The sequence below is a fragment of the Momordica charantia genome (genome assembly GCF_013281855.1).
Source record: "Momordica charantia cultivar OHB3-1 chromosome 10 unlocalized genomic scaffold, Mcharantia_2.0 BLBB01000010.1, whole genome shotgun sequence".
In the NCBI taxonomy this organism is placed as follows: domain Eukaryota; kingdom Viridiplantae; phylum Streptophyta; class Magnoliopsida; order Cucurbitales; family Cucurbitaceae; genus Momordica; species Momordica charantia.
This window is the reverse complement of record NW_028275158.1, coordinates 1,783,885-1,807,858: the sequence shown is the minus strand read 5'-3', so window position 1 is coordinate 1,807,858 and position 23,974 is coordinate 1,783,885. Positions and strand designations below refer to the sequence as shown.

The following is a 23,974-nucleotide window of genomic DNA, read 5'->3' as shown; positions in this document are numbered from 1 at the left end:
CATTCTCACATCAAAATTGTTGGGACTTTGTTATTTAAAATTAGAGGTATTCATAGGTTACGTTAAGTTAGAAAGTTTTTTTTCCAACTCGAAAAATCTATCCTTCTACTTGGTAGAACTGAATCAAGTGGGCAACCCAACCATATATTTTCAGGTTGGGTTTGGTCACCAAAACTAGGTTGCAATAAAAACGATTTCAAATGTTCAAATTCCTCCTAAAATAAAATCAATCCTACCGTTTTTTTGAATTAATTTAAGATCATACTTTCACTAAACCCACTAGAGGTGTAAAAAAAAAAACCTACAACCCGAAAAACTCGAACAACCCAATCCAAATCGTAAGGGTTGAGTTAGGTTAGGTAAAGGCTCGATTTGGGTTGGGTTACGATTTGGTTCACGGGTTCAACAACAACAACAAAAAATTGATTCAACCTAAACCGAACCGAAATTATATATGTGTGTGTTATTTATTGTTTTAGGGTTTAGACATTCCCGCCTCTTCTCCTCTTCAGTCTTCTCCTCTCGATCTCAATCTCTCTCAAATCTCGATCTCATCTCTCAAATCTCACCTTTCTCACTATTTCATCTCTCATCTCTCAATCTAGATCTCACCTCTCTCGCGATATCATGCTTCACCTGTAGGAGCAAGACATCGTCCATTGCCGCCACATATAATAAATAATAAAAAAAAATGCAACCAATGACCCAAGGGTTGGGTCGGTAAGTTGGCAATTATATTTGGTTATGTAGGTTTGCCGCCTACCAACCCAATCCAACCCAACTGTGAACACGCCCAAAACCCACGAACCAAACCAGCTAAATAAGATCAATATCTTCCTTTGAGAAAGGTTTTACGTTGCCTTCGTCACAAAGAAGCATCATATTTTTTAGAAAGAAATCTCTACGGTATAAGAATTTCCTCAACCATACACAAGTTTCAAGTGTTCAACACAATCGTAGTCAATTACAGAAACTTGTTCTTCTGTGAAGTAGAATGAAGTCAATTCTTCTACTGTAAATAGAATTATTATTCACACGCCAAGATAATAGCAGTTTTAGTTGTATGTACAACTGAAATGTCTACCTTCAAATCAGTAAGTTAACGTAGAAGCAAATCCTGGTAGGTTATTACATAAACCTTGAAAACTTTAACTAAAGCCATCCTAAATGTTCTCCATTCTGTGCATCCGAACAAATTTCAAGGTTAATGCTACCTGGTCAATTGAACTAAGAAAAAAAAATCTCTCAGATATAAATCTGTCTCCAAGAGATAGACTTGCATCAGAATTCATCCAAGAATAATTGGCGCCGAGTAAAAAAAAGAGTGCTGCTGATTCATCTCCAGATTGTTTCGTTAGCATCAGTAAAGATTTCATTATGATGTTCTATGAGGCACTGAATGACCTCAATGGCACTACAGTCGACCGACATGGCATCATCCAAAGGAATGTGAGAGGAAGCATCTGTGTCACTCTCTTCTGCAGCCCAGAAACATAGATAGTGAGAATTACCCCAGAGGAGCATCAAAGTAACAACCACAAATAATTTTGCTTAATTTTTATTATACCCATATATGTATATATATTGAGTTCTCAATTTTGCACCACGAACAAGGCATAATGAACAGAAGATTATAGGCTAAGTGGTTTGAATGTCCCTACTCACTTCTTAAACTGATGCAGCCTAAAAGATTGGAATTCGCTGCAAAAATGCTCAAAGAGACCTTTATTCAATATATGAAAAGTGCTGGCTACAAAGACAAAGCACCATCTTCTAAATCTTTATAAGAGCTTCTGATTAACGACTAACTACTAAAATAGTGTAGTAACTAACTAAAGAAGTAACAGCAAGCCCATGTACAGTAAGCTACTCAAAGCTACTAAAATGCAAGTTCAAGATTGGAATTTTCCCAACCTCGCTACATGATACCTTTCATATTTCCTCAATTAAACACTACAAGATAATAGGTAGAATTATTTGCATACATCGGTCCTTTCATACACGTGAAGTTGTCTATTAATGAGTAAATGGGTAATATAATTGACCATTATCGTCCTTGTTCCTATAATTGTAACTAAATTTTCGATTCCAGAAGAGGAATATAGATCCATTTCCAATTTCACGTTGCATTGAAACAAAGTACCATAGCAAGCAGTCAAGTAGCAAGGACAGGCCTAGTTACCTGAAAGCAAGTCCCATGAACTGTAGGTAGGTGGTGTATTTAAGGTCTTTGCAGAAGAAGTTTTAGAATGATAATCCCAATATTCTCGGTAGAACTCTGGCCGCCTGTCCTTTTGCCACATTATTATAGGAGTCATTTCCATAGCAAGGCTGCGAGCATCCATCTACAGAGAAAACACAGAAATTAGAAAAACTACAAAGAACATGGATATATTTTTTCAATTTAAGGACATGAGAAGATTAATGACTCCAAACTTAGGGTAAGAACGTCAAACTTTAAGGGCATGAAATTAGCAAATTCACGTCAGATAGAAGTCTCTTTGATGTGACAGCATGCACAGAGATAGAGAGAGAGAGAGTCCCTGCCTTATTGAGCAATGCTTTTTGGCTAATGCGGAGAAATAGTGCAGTAATGAATTCCAAGGTCATGAAATTCACATTCGGAAGTTTCTTCAAAATGTTTCGCAGGTCATTTATGCTTGAACGTGCACCCCTGATCTCATTGTAAAGCTCAAATGTGACTAGTGGCTCAGGAAGACTGGCAAGGTAACATTTAGCAAAAGCTGCTACATCAACTGGACTTACACCCTCAGGTAGTGGGGCATTGGAATCTGAAAAATATATTTACATATCTGACTATTCGTGAACTTATGCAAACTAAACCACCAAAGACCAAACTTGATCATATAAACTACTTCCTTTACCTTGATTATACATTGACACCAATTGCTGAAGAACCCTTTTGTCTCCGTCAAATTTGAACAGGAATGGTGAGTTTAGCCCTAAAGATGAAAATAATAGGAAAGCAAAGCCAGATATCAAATGGAATTTTAGTTGCATGCAAAAAGTTACATGTATAAACACATACATGTAAACATGTAATTTTGAAACTTAGTACCTGATAAGATGAGATAATCTGCACATCTAATTAGAATATGTGGAATAACCCTACTCGATTGTTGTCTCTGTACAGTTACCTCAATTGAAACTCCAAATACTATAGATTCACAATTTAAAAAAACAATAAAAAATGTTAATAGAGGCCACTAGCAAAAAGATTTTTTATAGAGCTCAAGTTTGAAGTACTCAGTAACATTACATAAAATAAATGGACAAACTTCAGAAACTTACCATCTGTACTTGCAACCCCCTGCATAATTGAAAACAAACAGGAGCCAAAAATTAGGAATAATATGTAAAGAGAAGGGAACTTTATAGGAGGACTCTTACCTTCTGCCATCGTTCAATATCTGTCAAAATTGTCTTACTCTTTTGTGCAGTCTTTTTCGCAACCTAAGAACCATGCACAAGTCGGACATGTAAGGAAATATTATGTAATATGCAAAATGAAATGAAAAGTTCAATCAAAATTACCTCTTCAACTTTTACTTTCCCCACAACAACTTTGTCCTTTGTATCTGACACGCCTTTCCTGAAAAATGTGCCAGTAGTAGCAGCAGCAGATATTAGACGTTCTTGCACAGCATGTCTTGTAGCTGGCTGCTGCAGGAGTGCCCACCGACTCTTGAACAAAGAACCAACTCGTTCAGCCACATCAGCAGCATTTCCTTTTGCATCCTTTGCAACTTCCCCAACAAAAGTTCCAGCTGATTGTCCAGCTTCTTTCAGCTTTACTCCTGTAATGTATCGTTATTGATAGAAACATGACAATAAGCAGTGCAGAAGAGCAAACAACAAAAACAACTTTATTTATGTACTAAAAAAGAGTACCTGATGAAGAAAAGAAACCACTAGCCTTCTCCTGCCACTGAGAAGAATTAACAGAAGGCATTGGACCAATTATGCAACCAGTATCAATTTAAAGATATGTATAGGCCTGTTGCAAAAATGATGCATCGAAGTTAAAGGTAATTGTACCTCGCAAGTGATGGTAACAAATGATGTAACAAGACAGAGATAAGCCAGAAAAAATCAACCAGAAACTATTTAATTCAATTCAATAGAAGCCCAGAACGAGAAGGAATCTGGAATCCATCGACTAAAAGTTTAATTACCATCGTTCAGCTCCTTCTCAGTTCTACACTATCATCAATTATCCCAATAACCTCTATTTCATTTGCTATCATTTTCTGGTAAAAATTAGAGAGAAATCTAATTTAGTCATCCCCCAAAACTCTGGGAACATTTCACCTTTTTGCCTATTCCAGTAAAATTCATATAACAAACAAGCTAGTCATATCGGATAACAAAAATCAACGAACCATCCATTGTCAGCGGGAAACACAAGATCATCCAAGTATCATCACAAATTTAATTCAAAGTCTAATTCTCTGCTAAATTTTCCCACAACAGACTAAAAAACAGCAGAAGGACCATAAATGGCATCAAGGAAATCCCACAAGCTCTGAAAAAAGAAAACTAGTAATAATCAAGCACAGTTGTTAATTTTGATCAAATATTGATGATATTGCTACCCGTAAAGAATTCTGGCTCGCAGCCGTAATCGAAAACCGAAACAGCAGAAAAACCCTAGAATCGCACAAGAATTTTCTCGAGAAACCCGAAGAAGAAAAATGAACAACAACATACCGATTCGGAAAAGGCTCAGCCTGCAGAAGGTGAAGAACAGAATGTCTCAACTCCTTTTTAAATTTTTAATTGAAAAGAAAAATATTCAAAGTCCTGAGTTTGCGAACTTTAAATATTAATCGGACGGCTGAGATGTGATAGTTGGACTTTTAGGCAAATCAAATATGTCCACGTGGAACGGCTTTAACAGTCTGGAGTGTTCCAAATAATAGTGTTACTGAGTTGGGTTTTCTAATTTCACAATTGCTGAATAATAAATTGCCAAATAACAATTCCAAATAGTTATTTGTAGATATTTTTGGTTTTGGGTGTATTCGTTCGAATTGTATTTTTTAAAACTATTTTGCAAACTAATTTTTTAAAACTGTTTTTTGTTGTTTCTAAATTTGAAAACTAATTGCAAAGAGATATGTTGTTCTTCTACTTTCCATTTTTAAATATATAAGTAAAAGATATAACAAAGACGGGAATGGATATATATGAACCAATTACAAAAGTAAATATAGGAAATTTTATGGAAAAATTTTATTTAAGTTTTTTTTAGTAAAAGAATTATAATGTTGCTATGATTGTATTTAATTTTGGTATTGAAATCCAAATTAACATTTAATTAAATACAAATTAGAAAGGTTATTTAATTATATAGCTATATAATTAAATATTTTTAAACATCAATCCACTAAACTTCAACTGAACCCAACCATCATAGCATAATTCAGTAGTTATTGACATATAATCCCATTTTTAAGGTTGTGGTTCAAACTCATACCCCAAATTTGTTATTAATAAATAAAAAATCAATTGAACTCTTATTACAATTTTTGTTTTACCGTATAACACAATCATCTAATTTCCATATTTTAGAGATATATCATGTTTCGATGGTCTAGAACAATATGATATAATTAAATTATTTCAATATATATTTAATATAACATCTACGCATAAGACAATATATTATATTAATGACAATGCTATTACAATATTATAGTTTCTTCTTAAAAATATTACATAAGAGAATTTAAGTCTACGATTAGAGAAGCACCACTAAACATTTGAACTATGACGAACAATAAATTGAATTTTTACTCTAGGACTTCTCACGTCCATTTACCTTGAGATGTTCTTTTCTTACTACCCAAACAAGCTAGGTTCGAGGTAGAATTCTCCCACCTCCATCTGCTTGTATGAAAAATTATTCAATGTAGTTGTCTCGATATACGGTATAGGATCAAATCATACAGAAATTTAACTTAATATCTCATATATGGTATACCCAGTTGTATAAAATTCTCAATCATATGGTAGGTTCTCGCTAACATGTGTATAAATTCTCACGAATGAAAATTGCCCACTTTGCTGTGTTCACCACCATCATCTTCCCCAACAATCCTCTTCCAAAACCAGTGCTGTGTCCACACCCTCTCCACCTTCTCAATGGGCAAGTTTTTGGTCTCCGGCAGAAAATAGTAGACAAACACAGTCATGACGGCCACCCAACCCCCAAAAAAGAAGAAAATACCTGCTTTCAAGTGGCACAGCATGGCCAAGAAAGTCTGAGCTATAATGAAGGTGAAGACGAAGCTGGTTGCCACTGTAATACTCTGCCCCGCAGACCTGATCTCCAATGGAAATATCTCACTAGGCACCAGCCACCCCAATGGCCCCCACGACCACCCAAATCCAGCCACATACACACATATCATAACCAGCAGCAAATAGGCGTAGCCTTTCTCCACCGTGCCATGGTCCCCCAGCAGCGCCGCCAGCAACCCCCCAACTATGATCTGTACGTGTTCAAGAATATATAGAAATAAGTAGTACTGTTCACAAACTTTGCTAAAATTGGCCAAATATATAAGATCCCGTATCGAAAGATCTAATAATACTGATTTTGAGATGGAATTCATGAATATTAAGATGTTATCAGAGATCTGCTTATACTCATTCTGGGATGGAACTCATGAATATTGAGATGTTACGAGAATCCAACAAACCCGAACGAGTATTTAAGGAGACATGCTAGGGACGTTGAGATACAAAAAGCTACTCCTCACGTAACCCATGAATAATACAGGGTAAAATGCACTTTTTGATCCATCTATTTGAGGTCATGATGAGTTGCCCGAAGTGCTCATTTTGACTCCAAAAACCTTTTGAACCATTTCTTCTCTCACTTTTTTAAACTTGGATTATTTTACCAATAATATATTAGTCTATAATGGATGATCAAAGTATCTTAATTAATAGCTGAAGTTTTTAAACCAACCTGTGACACAAACATCTGCACGCCGCCGGATATGAACAGAAGTCTCCTCCCCAATTTGTCAACCACGAGCATGGATATGAAGGTAGTGACAAGCCCCACGGCCCCCGTCATGATTGCTGAGAACAGGGAAGCGCTTTCCCCCAACCCAATAGTCCTGAACAGAATCGGCGCGTAGAAGGCAATGACATTGATTCCAGTGACCTGTTGGAAGAAGGGTATGGCGATGGCCATCACCAACTGGGGCCTGTACTTCCTCATCAGAATGTTCTTGAACGGGCTGCTGATGGATTTCGCCGTTTCGCTGGCCCTGATGAGGTCCTCGAGCTCGAGTTGGACATCGGGGGTGCCGCGGATTCGTTGGAGCATTTCGTCGACCACTTGGCGGGCACTCCCGCGCTGGAGGAGGCTGTTGGGGGTTTCCGGGAGGAAGAGGGCGCCGAGGGTTAAGATGGAAGCTGGGAATGCGGCCATGGCCAGCGAGATCCGCCACCCGTAGCCGGATTTGATCTTCTGGGTGCCGAAGTTGATTAAGTTCGCCACCAGAACTCCAAGTCCGACGCTGAATTGGAAGCCGTTGTTGATTGCTCCTCTGTATTTCGAGGGTGCCATTTCAGAGAGGTACAATGGCACGGCCTGCAAATGCATCAAATTTGTAAAGGAATCGAAAGAATATCAGAATTCGCACCAAAAAGTACCTGATTTGCAAAACCAACTCCGACCCCGAGCAAGACACGGCCAACAATGAGCATGTAGAGATTGAAAGCAGCGGCGCCGAGGGCGGAGCCGGCGATGAAAACGACGCCGGAGAAGAGAATGGAGGGTTTCCGGCCAAGAGTTCTGGTGACGGAGGAGGCGAAGAAGGAAGCGAGAAGACCAGCCAAATAGAGAGAAGAAGTGAAGGAGGTCAAAAGTTGGCTGTCGAATTTGCAGTAATTGCTTATCTCTGTGTCTGCCTTCATCTTTCTGTCCACTTCTGGGAAGAATTTCTTCAGAAATGACTCCATTGACGTCACTCCACCTGCAAGAGTAAATTATAATCATTAAACTGCTCTTCATTATTGTTCTTGTTCCGATGATCAAAATTTTATGTTGAAAATTAAATCCTACACTTCAAGTTATGCAGTTATTACATTTGATTAGTCCAGTTATTTTATTTATTCATTGATTATAGATCGGTGATTAGTGATAGACACAATGAGACTTTTTTGATCCATCTCTTTAGTTCTCTTATGCTTTGATCTCAAACTTTGAGTATGATTTAAATTATTATTTAGATTTAGTTTTCAAAGCTTGAGTATTATTTTTCAACTAGATTTTGTGACTATGTTCAAATGTTTTTGTGATTTGATTTTTGGACATTTTAGTATTTTGTTTAGTTGAATTTTGTATAATATATTAGTTGGTTGAAGAAAAAATCTTCAGATTTATAAGTTTTAATGAGGGTATGAATTAGATAAAGAAAAAAGTATTAATGGCCATATTTCTCAATTTTATAAAATGAAATAATGATGAGTTATTTTTCTTTGGGTGGCCCTACAAGTTTTAGTCATCACTCATTGGTCCTAAAATTCCAAGGTGCAAAAAAAGAGCCCAAAAAGCAGCCAAGTAGTGTGCATATTTTTTTAATAATTCACACCCACATATGATATATGGTATGATGAATTCCTTTGCCTAAGATTCTATATGACCTAACCAACCACACAATTAGCTCCACATTTATTTCTCTTCAATTTTTTTTTTTTTTTTCAAAATTTAGAAGATGACTTATTTTTGGGTATAGTTTAAGCGGTTCTTGCTTCTAAAATCCGGACTCTTGAAAAAAAAAATAATATTAAATGTTGGTAACCACCCCATCATACAAAAATCTTCCACGCAAACTAATAATCAATAACAAAAGCATGAGTGTGAGAATGGCCACCTAACCACATGATGAGCTTGCAATCATCCTTAAGACCATGTTAAATCATTTCTACCCAAACTAGTAGATTGGAATTTTCACTTCTAAATCTAATCTGAATCAACTTCTTTTGAAATGGTTTTGGATTCTAATTTCTCCCACTAGCTAAAGCTAATGAAGGAGAATCAATAAGTTTGAAAAGACCCAAATCAATGGAAGAGTACTATATATATTATATGTGTGTGTAAACTGTGGTGTAGAATTTCAAGGGAAGAGAGAGAACCTGAAATTCCAATGTCATAGCCAAAGAGAACACCTCCCATGGCTGCCATCATACATGAAAGCACCACAAATGAAGTCATTTTCCCATTGTATTGCCCTCCTCCATCTCCCTCATCACTATTTCTTATCCCCATTCCCCCTGCCATAAACCCTAAACCCTAATTTCTTCTTCTTCTTCTTCTCCTAATTTCTTCAGATCACAGAGATCAGAGAGAGAGGAGCAGACTTGGTTGACTATGGTGACAGAGAGCACAAAATATATATGTGTGTGTGTGTGTGTGTGTACGAGAGTTGCAGATTTATGGGCCATTCATAAATATTTCTATTTTAATAAAATTGTTTTCAAAACTGTTCCTATTTTGACTTGTATTACTATGCTCGCTTTTTATTGTTTTCTTGTCGTTTATGGAAATTAATGAGGTATTGGCTAATATTCAATCAAATCCTTGCATTTTATCCCTTTAATTTAATTATTTACTGCTGATTTATTTTTTTATTTTTAGTATGGGGATAAAGAGAAAAAGGTTCCGTTCGCACAATAGACACGTGGCATGTTTATTACAAACAAAATTGAATATTGGAGTTTGTAAAAATGAATTAAATAATAAAAACTTTCCGTGTAAGTCAAAGTTCGTGAAAAGGGAAATTATATATTATACACCCAGAAAATAAAATAAGGCAAAAACCATATCCTTTAAGCCTCGTCATCCATTAAATAATTTCGAATATCAGAATCTTATCCCAACGAGAGAAAATACATACATTTGAAAATTTCAAAATTTATATCAACCAAATCATAGGCATAGGCTTGTTTCTCGAGATTCATTAGTTTCTTATTTTCAAATTCACTCTATCAAATAAATTCAACGAGATTCATTTTTCTTTTATGTTTTAAGTGTTTTCTTAATGAAATGGTGTCCGTAAAATATCCTCGTAATTCTAATTATTAGAAACTAATTTCAATAAAGAGAAGAAGTTATAATATAAATTATGAGGCAACTACAAACGACATAATTTGAAAATATTCTACTAATATTTTGCCCACGTTCTTATTATATGATCTTATAGAATTCAAGAGGGGCTTCAAATTTTGGATCCAACACAATTTTCCTTCACAATGTTCTTCCAAAACCAATGCTCCCTCCATACTCTCTCAATCTTTTCAATTGGGATCTTCTTTGTTTCTGGTAGAAGAAGGTATATAAACAGGTTCATAAGCAGCAGCCATCCCCCAAAGAAGAAGAAGATTCCAGACTTGAAGTGGCAGAGCATTGCAAGAAAAGTTTGAGCAATAACGAAAGTGAAGAGAAAGCTCAATGCCACACTAATACTTTGCCCAATTGATCTGATTTCTAGAGGAAAAATCTCACTTGAAATCAACGAAGCCACTGGCCCCCAAGACCAATTGAACCCAGCCACAAAAATGCCTATCATGGTTAGAACCAAATATGCATACCCTTTGCTCATTTTTTCATGATCTCCCAAATGAACTGCCAAAACGCCTCCAATCGTCACTTGGGTCACGAGCATCTGAATCCCTCCGAACAAGAGCATGAATCGCCTCCCGAACTTGTCGACGGTAAGCATTGATATGAATGTCGAGCTTGTGCCGATGAGCGAGACCATAACAGCAGATAATAGTGATGCACTTTCGCCCAAACCAAGTGTTCTGAATAGTACTGGTGCATAAAAGGCAATGACGTTGATTCCTGTAAGTTGTTGGAAAAATGGTAGGGAGATTGCCATTATGAGATGTGGTCTGAACTTCTTTTGAGTAATTTTCTTCAATGGGCTATCTCTGTTTCCGGAGTCTGCACTTGCTTTGATCAGATCATCAAGTTCTTCTTGAACATCAGGTGTTCCTCTAATACGCTGTAGCAGAAGCTTCGTCTTCTCCTGGTCTTCATTACGTTGGATAAGGCTATTGGGCGTCTCGGGGAGAAGTAATGCGCCTAATGTCAAAATCAAAGCCGGGACAGCAGCCATGCCTAAAGAGATCCGCCAGCCCCAACCACCTTTTATCTTTTCAGCACCAACGTTAATTAGATTGGCAGATATTGCCCCGAGACCGACGGTGAATTGGAAGCCATTGTTGATTGCTCCTCTATACTTGGGAAGTGCCATTTCAGCTAGATATAATGGAACTGCCTGCAACGTGCAGGTTATTGAGGTAAATTTCTACTCATGCAAAAACTTGATTTCCTCACAAACTTGGGCAGATATTTTGGATAAAAAAAACTAGCATATCTGAATTATATGTTATGAAGTTTACCTGGTTCCCAAAACCGACCCCCACTCCGAGCAAGATGCGACCGAGGATTACCATGTATACATTGAGAGCTGCACCACCAACAACTCCACCAATAAGGAAAGAAACACCTCCAATGAGGATAGACAACCTTCGGCCGTAGGTTTGAGTGACTGAAGAGGCAAAGAAAGAAGAAACAAAGCCAGCCAAGTAGAGAGAAGATGTAAAGGAGGTTAAGAGTTGGCTATCAAACTTGCAGTAATTGCCAGACTTGGTACTCCCTCTCATCTTACTGTCTACCGCAGGAAAGAATTTATTCAAAAACGGCTCCATCGAAGTTACACCACCTGAACAATAATGAAGCATTGAAGAAAATTAATGAATTATTAAACTAAGATGAATGGCTTCTGATATGACTTGTATTTTCCATTACAGAGAGCTCAAATTTTCTGGACCATTGTCATAACTTTCTTGAGGGAATACAAAAATTATATTTTCAATATAATCATAAGAGCCCATGTTCATTTGTTTTAGTTAATGATACCTGAATTTCCGATGTCATAGCCAAAGATAACACCTCCCATGGCAGCCATCATGCAAGATAGAACAACAAAAGGAGTCATTCTGCCATTGTATTCGCCACCTTCACTTGGTATAGCTAGTCCCACTGCCATGGCTGCTGAGTCCAAGTTGTAGAGTAAGTTAAGTCTGAAATTACTTGTAGAGGAAACTGTGGGGCAATATATGTAGGTAAGGCTTTGAAATTCTCATACTTGTGGAGAGTCCAGTATCATTGGAATTTTTCTTATTGCGACAAAAGATTTCAAACAGCTCACATTGGAAAAGAAAGAGCCAGTAATCCAAATCTAAAGTAAGTCTTCATTGAGTCCACGTTGTAGATTGGAGGTGTCTTCCTAAACTAATCCAGATCAGCATTTATTTTGATAGCTACATTTTGTATAAAACAGGAGTGTAAAAGTCATTGTGAAAGAATATTCAAAAAACAGATGTGGTTGAATATGGAAGTTGATGGGTTAGGCCTCATACTTGGCCATCTTTATCACATGGCATAACAATACAAATTGAGCAGGACCAGCTGGCTTTTTGCATAGCAAAAGGTAGAAATGAGATTGAAAAGGAAAGAGATTTTGATAAAATATTGCATCATTTTGTTGCCATCTTTTTGTTTTTTGGTATCTTATTAGTAGGCGGTTTGTTTTCATGGAGAGGTCTTTTCTTTCTGTTGTCTATTTCCAGAGCAAGACTTGGAGAAGGTTCTTCTTATCTTTGTTGATCCATATCTCTGTATTTTGGAGGGCTTGCATTTTATTTATTTATTTTTGTTCTTTAAAGTTTAAAGCCAGGTTGCAATCTTTCTACAACTTTGAATTTTCTTTTCTTTTTCCGTTTTTTCAATCTTTTTGGAGTTTCTTTCCTTTGAACTTTTGTTGTATCTTTGCATTTCATCAATGAGTTCATATCGTGTTCAAAAAAGATAAAAGGTTGCATCTTGCACTGTTATTTTTTCTTCCATTCCTTTGTTTTTCTAGTGGCATAGTTGGAAAAATGCAGTAAAAAATTCTCTCTTGATGTATATGTCAAACAACAAGGAAAAAAATTCTAGTGACATTGTAATAACTATCTAGAAATTGTGTTCATCCACTCAAACTTCAAGAAATTTACAACTTAGTAACTTTAGGAAGTTATTAAATATTATTTGACTAACTAATATGATATGGAAGCAGATGGATAAATACTGAATATACGCACTCTAACCAGTAAATATCTACCACACTACTTAGTCAAGTAAATGCAATGAATTGCTTTAATTTCTTACCATTATTCAATTCAAATGAGTAATCAGGCAAATAGAAGATATATATCAAAGAAAATATAAAACTGAAGATGAAGATCAAGGTAGTTTATACCTGGATTATAAAACCAACCCCAACTCCAAGTAATATGCTACCAGTACAGAATTAAAAGCTTCACCTCCAATAAATGAAGGTGTAGAGTTTTCAAACTGTAAGGATATTCCAGAAAGTATTCCATCTTCCTCAACATGCTCCTATGAGACTGTTTTTACAAGAATGCCCCGTGTTACTAGTAAAAATGAGACTTCAAACTCCAATGTCATAGCCAAATACACAAGACCTCCAGTAGATGCAATCACACAAGAAAGGCCAGCAAACCAGGTAATTTCCCCATTTAGTTGCTTGCTTCTCAGTTCTCACTCTATTTTAGTGATCCCACCATTGCTTCTGCTAATATTAAGTCAAGAGAAACCCGGGTTCAACGGGACCAGCGACGCCTAGTTATGGTGTAGCGTCGTACATGTGATGTGATGTTTATAGATGTTGAAGTCTCTGCAGTTCTATTGCAGATACAATTTTGTTCAATCATTACGTGTATAAATAACCACCACAGAACTATCCATCTTACAATATGTGGAGAAAAATGTTTTTCTTTTCGACATGGAAAGGAAAACTAATTCAATCACCAGTATTCAACATCATGCCTCAGCAGCCAGTTAGTGTGTAAATTAGTCCATCTATTATAAATGTAAAGATGTTTCCAAAAGCGAACTATCTTATTCTGAAGATATGCTTTATCATAAAAGCTGTGGTTGTAATTTCATTTTAACTTGGGACGTTGTTACTGAAGCTCTTGTCCTGGTTCCACTACAATTTTATTCCAAAACCGATGCTCCATCCAAATTCTATCCATTTGCTCAATGGGAATATTCTTAGTCTCCGGTAAGAAAAGCAACACAAAAGCAGTCATAATCAAAACCCACCCACCAAAGAAGAAGAAAGTGCCACTTTTCAAGTGACAAAGCATAGAGAGAAAACTCTGAGCTATGGCAAAAATTTGCAGCCACAGTGATACTCTGCCCCGCAGATCTAATCTCCAACTGAAAAATCTCACTCGGAACCAACCAACCAAGAGGACCCCAAGACCAAGCAAAACCAGCAACATAAATACAGATTAAAACAAGAACCAAATACGCATACCCTTTACTCAGCCCACCATGATCGCCTAGTTGAGCAGCCATTACACTTCCAATCACAATTTGCGAGACAAACATTTGAATTCCCCCAATAGTGAACAGAACTCTGCGGCCAAGCTTATCCACAATAAGCATCGAAACGAAGGTCGCAACAGTACCCACAAGCCCAGTCATGACTGCCGACAACAGTGAAGCACTTTCATCTAAACCAACAGTTCGAAAAAGAATCGGCGCGTAGAACGAAATGACATTGATCCCAGTTACTTGTTGGAAAAACTGAATCGCTATGGCCATCACAAGCTGGGGCCTATACTTCCGTTGAGTAATTTTCACGAACGGTTTCTTGATCGTCCTCGACGTTGCATTTGCTTTCACGAGATCTTCAAATTCCGCGTCAACATCCTCCGTGCCACGGATACGCTGCAGCATTTTCTTGGCCTTTTGATGCTCATCGCAGCGTTGAATCAGGCTATTGGGCGTCTCGGGTAAGAAAATCGAACCAACGGTCAAGAGCGACGCGGGAACCCCAGCCAAAGCCAAGGAGATTCGCCAGCCTGCGCTGTTCTTTAGCTTTTCGGTTCCGAAATTGATGAGATTAGCCGAGAGAACGCCGATTCCAACGCAGAGTTGGAAGCCATTGTTGATTGCTCCTCTGTATTTGTGCGGTGCCATTTCCGAGAGATACAGTGGAATCGCCTGATGAAAATAAACCAATCACATTCCAATTCCAATTATTTCTCAATTAGAAAACAAATTGATTAAACCACTCTGAAAAGAACCTGATTAGTAAAGCCGACGCCGATTCCGAGCAATATGCGGCCGAGAAGAAGCATGTAGACATTGGAGGCAGCCCCGCCCAAGGCGGCGCCGCCGAGAAAGGCCGCGCCGCCGATGATAATGGAGGGCTTTCTTCCGTAGGCTCTGGTGACGGAGGAAGCAAAGAAGGTGAAGAGAAGGCCGGCAATGTAGAGGGAAGAAGTGAAGGAGGTCAGAAGTTGGCTGTCGAATTTGCAGTAATTGCTTATTTCTTTGTCTTCATTCATCTTTCTGTCAACTCCTGGGAAGAATTTCTTCAGAAATGGCTCCATTGATGTCACTCCACCTTCATATATCAAGGTTTGTTCATCCATACACAGTTCTACTTTTTTTCTTCCACATTCCAATATAATTTCGATCGATGAACGTGTTAGGATTTAGATAAAAAAATGCGATTTTGATTCTTGAATCTAAACAATTGTTCCATTTGATTCTCGATTCTAGTTTTCGATAACTCTACACATTGAAAATCTGTATAGTATTTCTCAAACTTTCTACAAATACTCTCTCTAACATTATATAGTACTTGTTACAGAATTCTCTTTTATCATCGGTCTAAAATAGGATTAAACGTAAAAATTTTACAAAATTTGGAGACTGAGGATTTATTTTTAGTTCGAAAGGAATTAAAATCTCTGATTTTCAGCACTTTAATAATTGAACTAAAAAAACAAATTTATTTTATGTTTTTATTAACCAAACATGGTAATAATATATAATTAGTCAGATTTACTTAGTTTTCAAAATAGTAACTTTTTTTCCTCTTCTCCGGGAGTATTGCTCAATAATAATTGACATATATCTTCAATTAAGAAGTTAGTGAGTTCGATCCCCCACTCACATTTGTACTAGAAAAAATAATTTTTTTTTTCTTTTTAGCTTAGACCAAGGTAACATATACAAATACATGACTCAATATAATCGAGATATATACTATATAATCTTTGGGAGCAAGAGTAATAGAGAAAAAAAAATAAAAGGAGTAAAGTGAATTCTAAAAAACGAAAAGTGACCGAAAAGATCAAACATCAGATGTTAAGAAACTTGTTTTTTTAGTACAACAAATGTGAGGTGAAAGATTGAAAGATTTTTTAACTAAACTATGCTCACATTTGCTAGAAGTGATGGGTTAACTTATTAAAAACAAAATGTAAAATTCTAATAAGATAATTTTGTGATGTTTTTAGTTCAATAATTGGTGAGATTGGAGAGAGTCAAACAACTTTTAATAAAAAAATAGATTGTCTTAATTAGTTGAGTCGACAACGACCGATGTATTGTTAACTGTGCATAAAGTTGATCCAACAGTTATCCAAACATATTTTGTATAGCTACTCCACAAATTTCACAAAAAAAAAAAGAGTAGAGGAGAATATAAGAGGAGAGACCTGAAATTCCAATGTCGTAGCAAAAAATAAGTCCCCCCATGGCAGCGACCATAGAAGAGAGAACCACAAATAAGGTCACCCTGCCCTTATAATGTTCCCCAGTTTCTGTGCTTTTCACAAAACCACCAGCTGCCATTGTTAGATCTTAATTGCGTCTTCTATAGAGAGAGATTTATAGCATCGAAGAAGAATAAATTTTAGTTTTTGGCAGCCAGTCTTGACTTGTATATGCATATAGAGATCAACATCAATGAATAAATATAGTGTCATATTAGTCAATGATATTATTAATGGGTTGCTTTGAATGTTGAAAATTGGTGAAACAGACTTTATTTTCTGTAGTCACTAACAACTATAAGGTGTGCTTGCGATAGAAACAATGTTTATCGTAAAGCGTGATAATCTTCTACTAAACGCTCATGTTGACTTGTTTTTAATATATAGAACTTGTAAGCTTACTATTTAAGCTTTACATTAAAATAAATACCTTCTTTTATCATTGCTATTTATTTTCATGTTTACTAACAAAAATTCTAATTTGTTTATATATATCTCTCAAGTATTATATATATATATATATATAATTTATGTAAAGTCTAGGAGCTAAAAAATATGTATGAAAATTTAGAGATAAGAGATAGAATTTGAACTAAAAAACTAAGGTTAACTTTTGTTATATTAGAAATCTATGAAAATATAATTGCTTCCCATTTGAAATTAAAAAAAAAAGCTTCCCATTGGATAAAAAAAATTAATTAACCTCCACTGTATTAAAACATTTACATAAAATAAATATAATAGAATTGCAGCATCTCAACATCCACAAATTCAAGTGTGATAAAACATAATCTTCTTATTTATATTTTGAAACAAATTAGAAATGGATATAAGAAATAAGAAACTTGTTTTGATTGGAGAACGTTGCCAAACATGAGTCTACAATTCTTTTGTGAGTCATAATTTTGAATCTACGTCATATTTGTCGAATTTAAAAGACGATGATAATTGTAGTTCAATCTTTTTATAATGGCTTCAAACTTATAACCGTTCGATCTCAATCAAAGATTCGATCACATTCTTCCATTCGTTGAACTAAAGGAAAAAAAAAGTGTTTCATCATCATGTATCATGGCCTTTAATTTAATCCAAAGTCAAAGCTTGCCTTGTGAGGGACTTAGTTTTATAAGGAAAAAAAAAAAGGAAACGAAATGGACCGATACAACTTTGGAATTTCAGCCATACAGAAAATTTTTTAAAACCGATTACCGATCACAATTTTGATTCCCAAATTAAATTTCTAGGGTTAGAGAGAGAGAGGAATGTCGGAATCTCAAACCTGTGTGGAGCTCCCAGTGATCGACGTTTATGAGGATTTGAGTGAATCGGCACTGTCTTCTCTTACGACGGCGTGCAACGAATGGGGATTCTTCTACATCAGAAATCATGGCGTCTCCAAAGAATTTTACCACAGACTCATCTCCATCGCCGATGAACTGTTTCGTCTTCCTCAAGAAACCAAAAACAAAGTGGGAATTTCGTGTTACGTGCCGAGGTTTATGGCGTCGCCTTTCTTTGAGAGCTTCAAATTTGCGGGGCCGGACTTCTCTGCATCTGCTTACAGCTTGACGGAAGCGCTTTTCGACCATCCCAATACAGAATTCAGGTGAGATTAAAAAAAAAATTAGGAAAAAAAAAGCGCCGAAATATCAATAATATAATTTTTAAATTAGTTCTATTAATTTCAATTTCGTCAATCAAACATATGTTATAAGTTATAACTTTGTTAAAATTTGATTATTTTTAGTACAATACGTGAATCGGGAGATCGAATTACCTGTATTAGAGTGTAGATTTTAGTAAAAACTAGAGAAAAATGAGTAGGTGTTCGGCTGGGTACAAAACAGTTTGGGGGACGATTTGTGAATTTTACCAAATCAAAGGGATTAAATTGAAAATTTCATAATCATGGATACGAAATTGAAACTAAGTTCAAAGAGATTAAATTTGTAATATGACTTTAATTTTATCAAGCTTATTTTCTTTCCTTCCTCTCTTTTTTAATCTTATTTTCTTACAAAATACGAATAAATTTTGTTTATTAGTGGTATTTAATTGAGTATAAAGTAATTATCTAATTATAATTATTGTATTTTAATTATAAAAAGTAAATCTTGTTTTGATATTAAAAACTAGATGTTTCTTTTCTCCAAAAAAAAAAATAATAATAATAATGTTTCTTTGTTTCGTAAGTATAATTTTATAAGCTTATAATTACAACGTTTACAAAAACATTTGAGAGAGGAAAAGATTAGAAAAGTTAAATTGAACATAATTTTATGAATAAGATAAAGACAATAATTATCATCTTAAAGATTAATGGTTCATATCTCACAATATAATAATTATTTTTTTTAACATTCCCACGACACAGTTATTGAACTAAAAAGAAATAAATAAATGAAGAGAATGAATTAAAAGTTATAGAGTTTATATGTACCCTTAAGGTAGAAAATGAGGGATAAAATAATTGAGAGGTAATGTAAAAGAATGAAAATTTGAAAATTACAATTTTAAAAACAGTTTTAAATACTGAAAATTATCCAACAATTTTATTTTTAAAAGTAAAAATAGAAAGCTATCATTAACAGGATGTTCTCTTTTCTTCATTCTTTTGTTTCTGATACTAATCTCTCTCTGTAAGTTGAATTTGTTTGCAGCAACCTGCTAGAGGAATATGGGAGCAAAATGAATAACCTATCAAAAAGAATAGTAGAGTTATTACTAAAGATCTTAGTAGACAAATTCGAAAACAAATTCTATGATTCTGAGTTTAGCAATTGTAAAGGTAATTTGGGAATAAACAATTATTCTCCCCGAGACTCCAACAAAGAAGACAAAGTAGAAGAAATCGAAGGACTTGGGAAGCATACCGACATTAGCTGCGTGACAATTCTATTCCAAGACAACGTCGGCGGACTTCAAATGAGATCGAAAGGAGGAGAGTGGATGGATATAAAACCTTGTGAGGACGCTCTTGTGGTGAATATTGGGGATTTTATGCAAGCTTGGAGCAATGAAAGGTTGAGATCAGCAGAGCATCGAGTTGTTTTGAGACAGAATGTGAAGAGATTCTCTATGTCATTCTTTTGGTCATATGTAGATGATAGAGAGATATATGCCCCGAGTGAAGTTGTTGGAGAAGGGAATGTGAGGCTTTATCGACCATTTTCGATTAAAGAGTATAAAATGTTTAGGGCTACCAGTGCAAGAGGGAACTACGAAAAAGTTGGAGCCACAGTAAAAGACTTTGCTGGAATTGTAGGATGATTTCTTTCCCAATCTCTTAAAATGTCGAGCATAAATTTTTACAACGTAGTTATGTATTTTTCTTTCAACTGTGCCTATATGACTTCTAATTGAATCTCAACATATTATTATTGATGTGCTATTTGATTGTGTGAATGTCATTCTTAATATATTTTCTTAGTTCACTATTTTTATGCTAGTATGATTCAATAGTTAAGTTATCAAGAACTTTCTTAGTTGAAAGGTTAAAGTAGGGCGATAAAAACTTCCGTCCTCGACAAAAGATCGGTACATTATATTTAGAACAAGTAGTTCTAGTGTAAAAGTTCGAAATTATAAGAAAGTGGATGATATTCTCTCTCAAGATAAGTCTCTCTTAAACATAAGAATTGTACTTTAAAATTTATAATAAAATAATCACAATATTTATTTTACAATATAGTCTACTAATCAACACCACTAATATCATATGTTTCAAACACCACTACCCATATTATATATATACACGCCAATAATTGTCAACATGAGCATCTGTCTCTCGATTTCAACTAAAAGATCGCAAGTTTGAATCTACATCTCAACCTACTATGGTATTAAAAAAAAACCTCCAGAAAAAATCGTTAGTCTACTAATTAACACCACTAACGTAGATCATATGAATAAAACACCATTAATGTATATTTTTCTATAAAAAAAAAAAAAAAAACCACTAACGTATATAATATGAATAAAACATCACTATACATATTATATACATAAAACAACACTAAAGCATATTAGTTGTTACATTAGTCGACTTCGACAAATGAAAATTTTATTAAAGGTAGTAGTCCCCATATTCTGCTTACCTCTTCTAAATTGTTGGATACATAATTAATTCATAATCTTTAATTTCTCTCTGACTTCAAATTTAGTTTATCTCTAGCTTCGAATCCACGCATCTTATATACATAATGTAATATTCTAAAAAAATTATTAAAAAAAAAATCTCTCTTGAAATTTAGTAATTTAACATGTTCCGTAACATTTCTTATTTCGAGTTCTATGAATTAAATCAAGCATTCAAATTTTTTATCTTAATTTAGTTTTTAATATTTATGTCTATAATATAAGTTAGGAAAAATAAAATAATGTTGCTCTGAATAAAAAAAAAAGATTTTGTTACTTTAGACAATAATTAACAAATACTTGTGTTTTTAAAAAACCTGAGAATGTGAAACGATAATAAAGAAAGAAAAATCTCCCATACAAAAAGTCAAACATTTTCCTCTATACCAGATGGAATTGCGACTTTGTGCGAGGGATTAATTTTTAAAAAATCAGAGCGAAAGGTACAGATACCTACTTTGAAATTTGGATTTTCAGATTTATCAGAGAAAATTTTCGAAACCGATCATAATTTCTTCCATCCCCAATTTGAATTTCTAGGGTTTCACAAATGTCGGAATCTCAAACCTGTGTGGAGCTTCCAGTGATCGACCTTTCTCAGCCTTTGAGCGAATCGATTCTCTGCTCTCTTTGTGCGGCCTGCAACGAATGGGGATTCTTCTACATCACCAACCATGGCGTCTCCGACGAATTTTACCAGAAACTGATCTCCATCGCCGATGAACTGTTTCGTCTTCCTCAAGACACCAAAATCAAAGTCGGAATTTCGTCGTACGTGCCGAGATTTACGGCGTCGCCTTTCTTTGAGAGCTTCAAGCTTTCGGGGCCGGACTTCTCTGCCTCTGCTCAACTCTTGACGGAAGCGCTCCTCGGCCATCACAATACTCAATTTAGGTAAGAAATAGATTACCAATAAGTTTTTTCCCTTTTTAGGAAGAATAAGTTTGCGTTTTTTTTTTCAATTCCAAAAAAAGTCTTAACAAAGTCGAATGATTAAATATTTCAATTTGTCACCTGTGATTTTGAGATTAATTAAAATATATATATATATATATGTTATATAAACTAAATGAAGTATACGATAATTGATATATACTTAGGTTGTGAGTTCAATTCTCACCCATATATTATAATATATATATATATATATGAAAGATAAATAAAATAAATGAATTTCAAAGATTACTCGTGAGAGGTTTCATCAACCAGATTAAAATTAAATTCAAAACATCTCTTAAATTTTTAGGGGTCAATTTGAATTTTTTTTTGTACAACGCATAACCTCTTGATTGAAGATGTATGTCAATTAGTGATGCTCACTTTGATGCGGTCAAATTGAAATTAATGAGAGATTAAATTGGTAATTTATTTTATAAAGTTTTGTGCTTTTTGTTATCTGATTTCTTAATTGAAGAAAAATAAATTTTGTTTAGTAATGTTTTTAATCGAGTGTACGGTAATTATCAAATTATAATTTTATAATAAAAATTAAATGATTTTTTGTTAAAAGTATAATTTTATAACTACGGTAATTACAATAGATTACAGAGAAGAAAAAAGTTAAGGACAGGAAATAAAAGTTATAGAGATATATATCTCTTTATGATGGGGAGAATAATTTGGAGAACGTTAATATAACCATCTTTTTTTTTTAATATAACAATTTTAAAAATATTTTTTAATATTGACAACGGTAAAAAAAATTTATTTTAAAAAATATAATAGAAATTAATATATTTATCGAGCATACTTTATTCTGATTTGTTTAGGTCTCATAATGCATAGTATCAACTTGAACTCGCGGCCAACTTGAATGTAACTTAATTAAGAGGTGACTAAAAAAATCGAAGAATCTTCCACTTAAAAATAAATAAATCATCAAATAAACAATCGAATAATTTTTTTTTCTTTTTTCCCCTTTCTACCAAGTTCATTTACATAATGTCCCTCTTCTTCGTTCATTTATTTATGAAAATAATCTCTCTTGTGAGTTGAATTTGTTTGCAGCAACTTACTAGAGGAATATGGAAGCAAAATGACTAACCTATCTAAAAGAATAGTCAAGCTATTACTAAAGGTCTTGGGAGATAATTTCGAAAACAAATTTTATGATTATGAGTTCAAAAACTGTGATGGATATCTTAGGATAAACAACTACTCTCCTCGAGACTCCAATGAAGAAGTTGAAGGGCTTGGGAAACACACTGATATTAGCTGCGTGACAATTCTCTTTCAAGATAAACTTGGTGGACTTCAGATGAGATCTAAAGGAGGAGAGTGGATGGACATAAGGCCTTGTGAGAACGCTCTTGTGGTGAACATTGGGGATTTTATGCAAGCTTGGAGCAATGAGAGGTTGAGATCAGCAGAACATCGAGTTGTTTTGAGGCAAAATGTAAAGAGATTCTCTATGGCATTCTTTTGGTCATATGTAGATGATGAGGAGATATATGCCCCAAGCGAGGTCGTTGGAGAAGGGAATGTGAGGCTTTATCGTACATTTTCAACAAAAGAGTATAGGATGTTCAGGGCAACTGGTGCGAGAGGGACCTATGAGAAAGTTGGAGCCAATGTAAAAGAATTTGCTGGAATTGTAGGATGATATCTCTTAAAGATAGTCTCTCTTGAACATATGTTTTTGCTTTAACGTTCATAATGTTAAATAATCACAATATTTAAAATCAAAGCATATGCCAACATGAGCATAGCCCAACGATCAAGTAATTTTGCTATATTTATAGTTAGAGGTTCAATCCCCTCTCCGGTAACAACAAAAAAATAATATTTTAAGCATATATTTATTTATGTGATTTTATTTCCTATAGATATCATCATATATATGATACGTCGTCGAGCTCTTAAAGAAATAATAATATCTTTAATCTTATGATTGTACTTAAAAGTTGCGAGTTGTTTTAAGAAAGAAAAATGAGGAAAAAATGAAAAATAAAGGAACAGAGCATATTATCATAATTCAACGGAATAAGTTATTCGAATCTCAATCTAGAAAACATAGAAATAAATAGTAGTTTTAAAAAAATGCAAGAGAAGTGGAGTAGTTGATCGAGAAAAATTAATTAAATACATGATTAAAAAGAAATTAAAAAAGAAAAAGGAGTCACACTCACGTGAACAACGT

At 34.7% G+C, this 23,974-nt stretch overlaps 6 protein-coding genes across 7 annotated transcripts; 2 read left to right on the top strand and 4 right to left on the bottom strand.

Moving 5' to 3' along the window:
* Positions 1-927: 927 nt before the first annotated feature.
* LOC111011713 (small G protein family protein / RhoGAP family protein) lies at positions 928-4,878 on the bottom strand. Its single transcript, XM_022285581.2, has 10 exons — positions 4,732-4,878; positions 3,913-4,018; positions 3,556-3,818; positions 3,412-3,474; positions 3,313-3,331; positions 3,080-3,178; positions 2,886-2,963; positions 2,548-2,792; positions 2,183-2,345; positions 928-1,478 (listed from the first exon to the last, which is right to left on the bottom strand). Exons 2-10 carry the CDS (start codon positions 3,971-3,973, stop codon positions 1,336-1,338), a joined length of 1,134 nt encoding a protein of 377 aa, XP_022141273.2. The 5' UTR covers positions 3,974-4,018; positions 4,732-4,878; the 3' UTR covers positions 928-1,335.
* A 1,092-nt stretch (positions 4,879-5,970) lies between these two features.
* On the bottom strand, positions 5,971-9,444 carry LOC111011737 (hexose carrier protein HEX6). Its single transcript, XM_022285619.2, has 4 exons — positions 9,181-9,444; positions 7,696-8,018; positions 7,001-7,633; positions 5,971-6,518 (listed from the first exon to the last, which is right to left on the bottom strand). Exons 1-4 carry the CDS (start codon positions 9,323-9,325, stop codon positions 6,066-6,068), a joined length of 1,554 nt encoding a protein of 517 aa, XP_022141311.1. The 5' UTR covers positions 9,326-9,444; the 3' UTR covers positions 5,971-6,065.
* A 692-nt stretch (positions 9,445-10,136) lies between these two features.
* LOC111011543 (hexose carrier protein HEX6) lies at positions 10,137-13,294 on the bottom strand. Its single transcript, XM_022285355.2, has 3 exons — positions 11,972-13,294; positions 11,452-11,774; positions 10,137-11,327 (listed from the first exon to the last, which is right to left on the bottom strand). Exons 1-3 carry the CDS (start codon positions 12,099-12,101, stop codon positions 10,263-10,265), a joined length of 1,518 nt encoding a protein of 505 aa, XP_022141047.1. The 5' UTR covers positions 12,102-13,294; the 3' UTR covers positions 10,137-10,262.
* Positions 13,295-13,961: 667 nt separating this feature from the next.
* Positions 13,962-16,872, bottom strand: LOC111011544 (hexose carrier protein HEX6-like). The gene is given in 4 exon segments (XM_022285357.2): positions 13,962-14,296; positions 14,298-15,133; positions 15,217-15,539; positions 16,642-16,872. Coding segments are annotated over 4 exon segments (1,509 nt in total). The 5' UTR covers positions 16,778-16,872; the 3' UTR covers positions 13,962-14,082.
* A 917-nt stretch (positions 16,873-17,789) lies between these two features.
* Positions 17,790-20,089, top strand: LOC111011696 (gibberellin 20-oxidase-like protein). Its single transcript, XM_022285561.2, has 2 exons — positions 17,790-18,304; positions 19,359-20,089. The coding sequence occupies exons 1-2, from the start codon at positions 17,961-17,963 to the stop codon at positions 19,966-19,968; spliced, it is 954 nt and encodes a 317-aa protein (XP_022141253.1). The 5' UTR covers positions 17,790-17,960; the 3' UTR covers positions 19,969-20,089.
* Positions 20,090-21,277: 1,188 nt separating this feature from the next.
* On the top strand, positions 21,278-23,555 carry LOC111011697 (gibberellin 20-oxidase-like protein). 2 transcript variants are annotated; one of them, XM_022285563.2, is made up of 2 exons: positions 21,278-21,729; positions 22,981-23,555. In XM_022285563.2, the coding sequence occupies exons 1-2, from the start codon at positions 21,386-21,388 to the stop codon at positions 23,435-23,437; spliced, it is 801 nt and encodes a 266-aa protein (XP_022141255.1). In that variant the 5' UTR covers positions 21,278-21,385; the 3' UTR covers positions 23,438-23,555. The 2 variants fall into 2 exon arrangements, with proteins under 2 accessions (XP_022141255.1, XP_022141254.2); XM_022285562.2 differs by having other exon boundaries at positions 22,843-23,555.
* Positions 23,556-23,974: the final 419 nt, after the last annotated feature.

What these genes read in the sequence shown, in the direction of transcription:
- LOC111011713 (XM_022285581.2), bottom strand. Translation starts at nt 3,973, where the DNA reads ATGCCTTCTGTTAATTCTTCTCAGTGGCAGGAGAAGGCTAGTGGTTTC. An exon ending in TGGTTTCTTTTCTTCATCAG is followed by an intron (nt 3,819 to 3,912) that starts GTACTCTTTTTT and finishes GATACATTACAG; the next exon opens with GAGTAAAGCTGAAAGAAGCT. An exon ending in TTCATGGGACTTGCTTTCAG is followed by an intron (nt 1,479 to 2,182) that starts GTAACTAGGCCT and finishes TCTGGGCTGCAG; the next exon opens with AAGAGAGTGACACAGATGCT.
- LOC111011737 (XM_022285619.2), bottom strand. Translation starts at nt 9,325, where the DNA reads ATGGCAGGGGGAATGGGGATAAGAAATAGTGATGAGGGAGATGGAGGA. An exon ending in CTATGACATTGGAATTTCAG is followed by an intron (nt 8,019 to 9,180) that starts GTTCTCTCTCTT and finishes TTACTCTTGCAG; the next exon opens with GTGGAGTGACGTCAATGGAG. An exon ending in GAGTTGGTTTTGCAAATCAG is followed by an intron (nt 7,634 to 7,695) that starts GTACTTTTTGGT and finishes ATGCATTTGCAG; the next exon opens with GCCGTGCCATTGTACCTCTC.
- LOC111011543 (XM_022285355.2), bottom strand. Translation starts at nt 12,101, where the DNA reads ATGGCAGTGGGACTAGCTATACCAAGTGAAGGTGGCGAATACAATGGC. An exon ending in CTATGACATCGGAAATTCAG is followed by an intron (nt 11,775 to 11,971) that starts GTATCATTAACT and finishes ATTATTGTTCAG; the next exon opens with GTGGTGTAACTTCGATGGAG. An exon ending in GGGTCGGTTTTGGGAACCAG is followed by an intron (nt 11,328 to 11,451) that starts GTAAACTTCATA and finishes TGCACGTTGCAG; the next exon opens with GCAGTTCCATTATATCTAGC.
- LOC111011696 (XM_022285561.2), top strand. Translation starts at nt 17,961, where the DNA reads ATGTCGGAATCTCAAACCTGTGTGGAGCTCCCAGTGATCGACGTTTAT. An exon ending in CATCCCAATACAGAATTCAG is followed by an intron (nt 18,305 to 19,358) that starts GTGAGATTAAAA and finishes ATTTGTTTGCAG; the next exon opens with CAACCTGCTAGAGGAATATG.
- LOC111011697 (XM_022285562.2), top strand. Translation starts at nt 21,386, where the DNA reads ATGTCGGAATCTCAAACCTGTGTGGAGCTTCCAGTGATCGACCTTTCT. An exon ending in CATCACAATACTCAATTTAG is followed by an intron (nt 21,730 to 22,842) that starts GTAAGAAATAGA and finishes ATTTGTTTGCAG; the next exon opens with CAACTTACTAGAGGAATATG.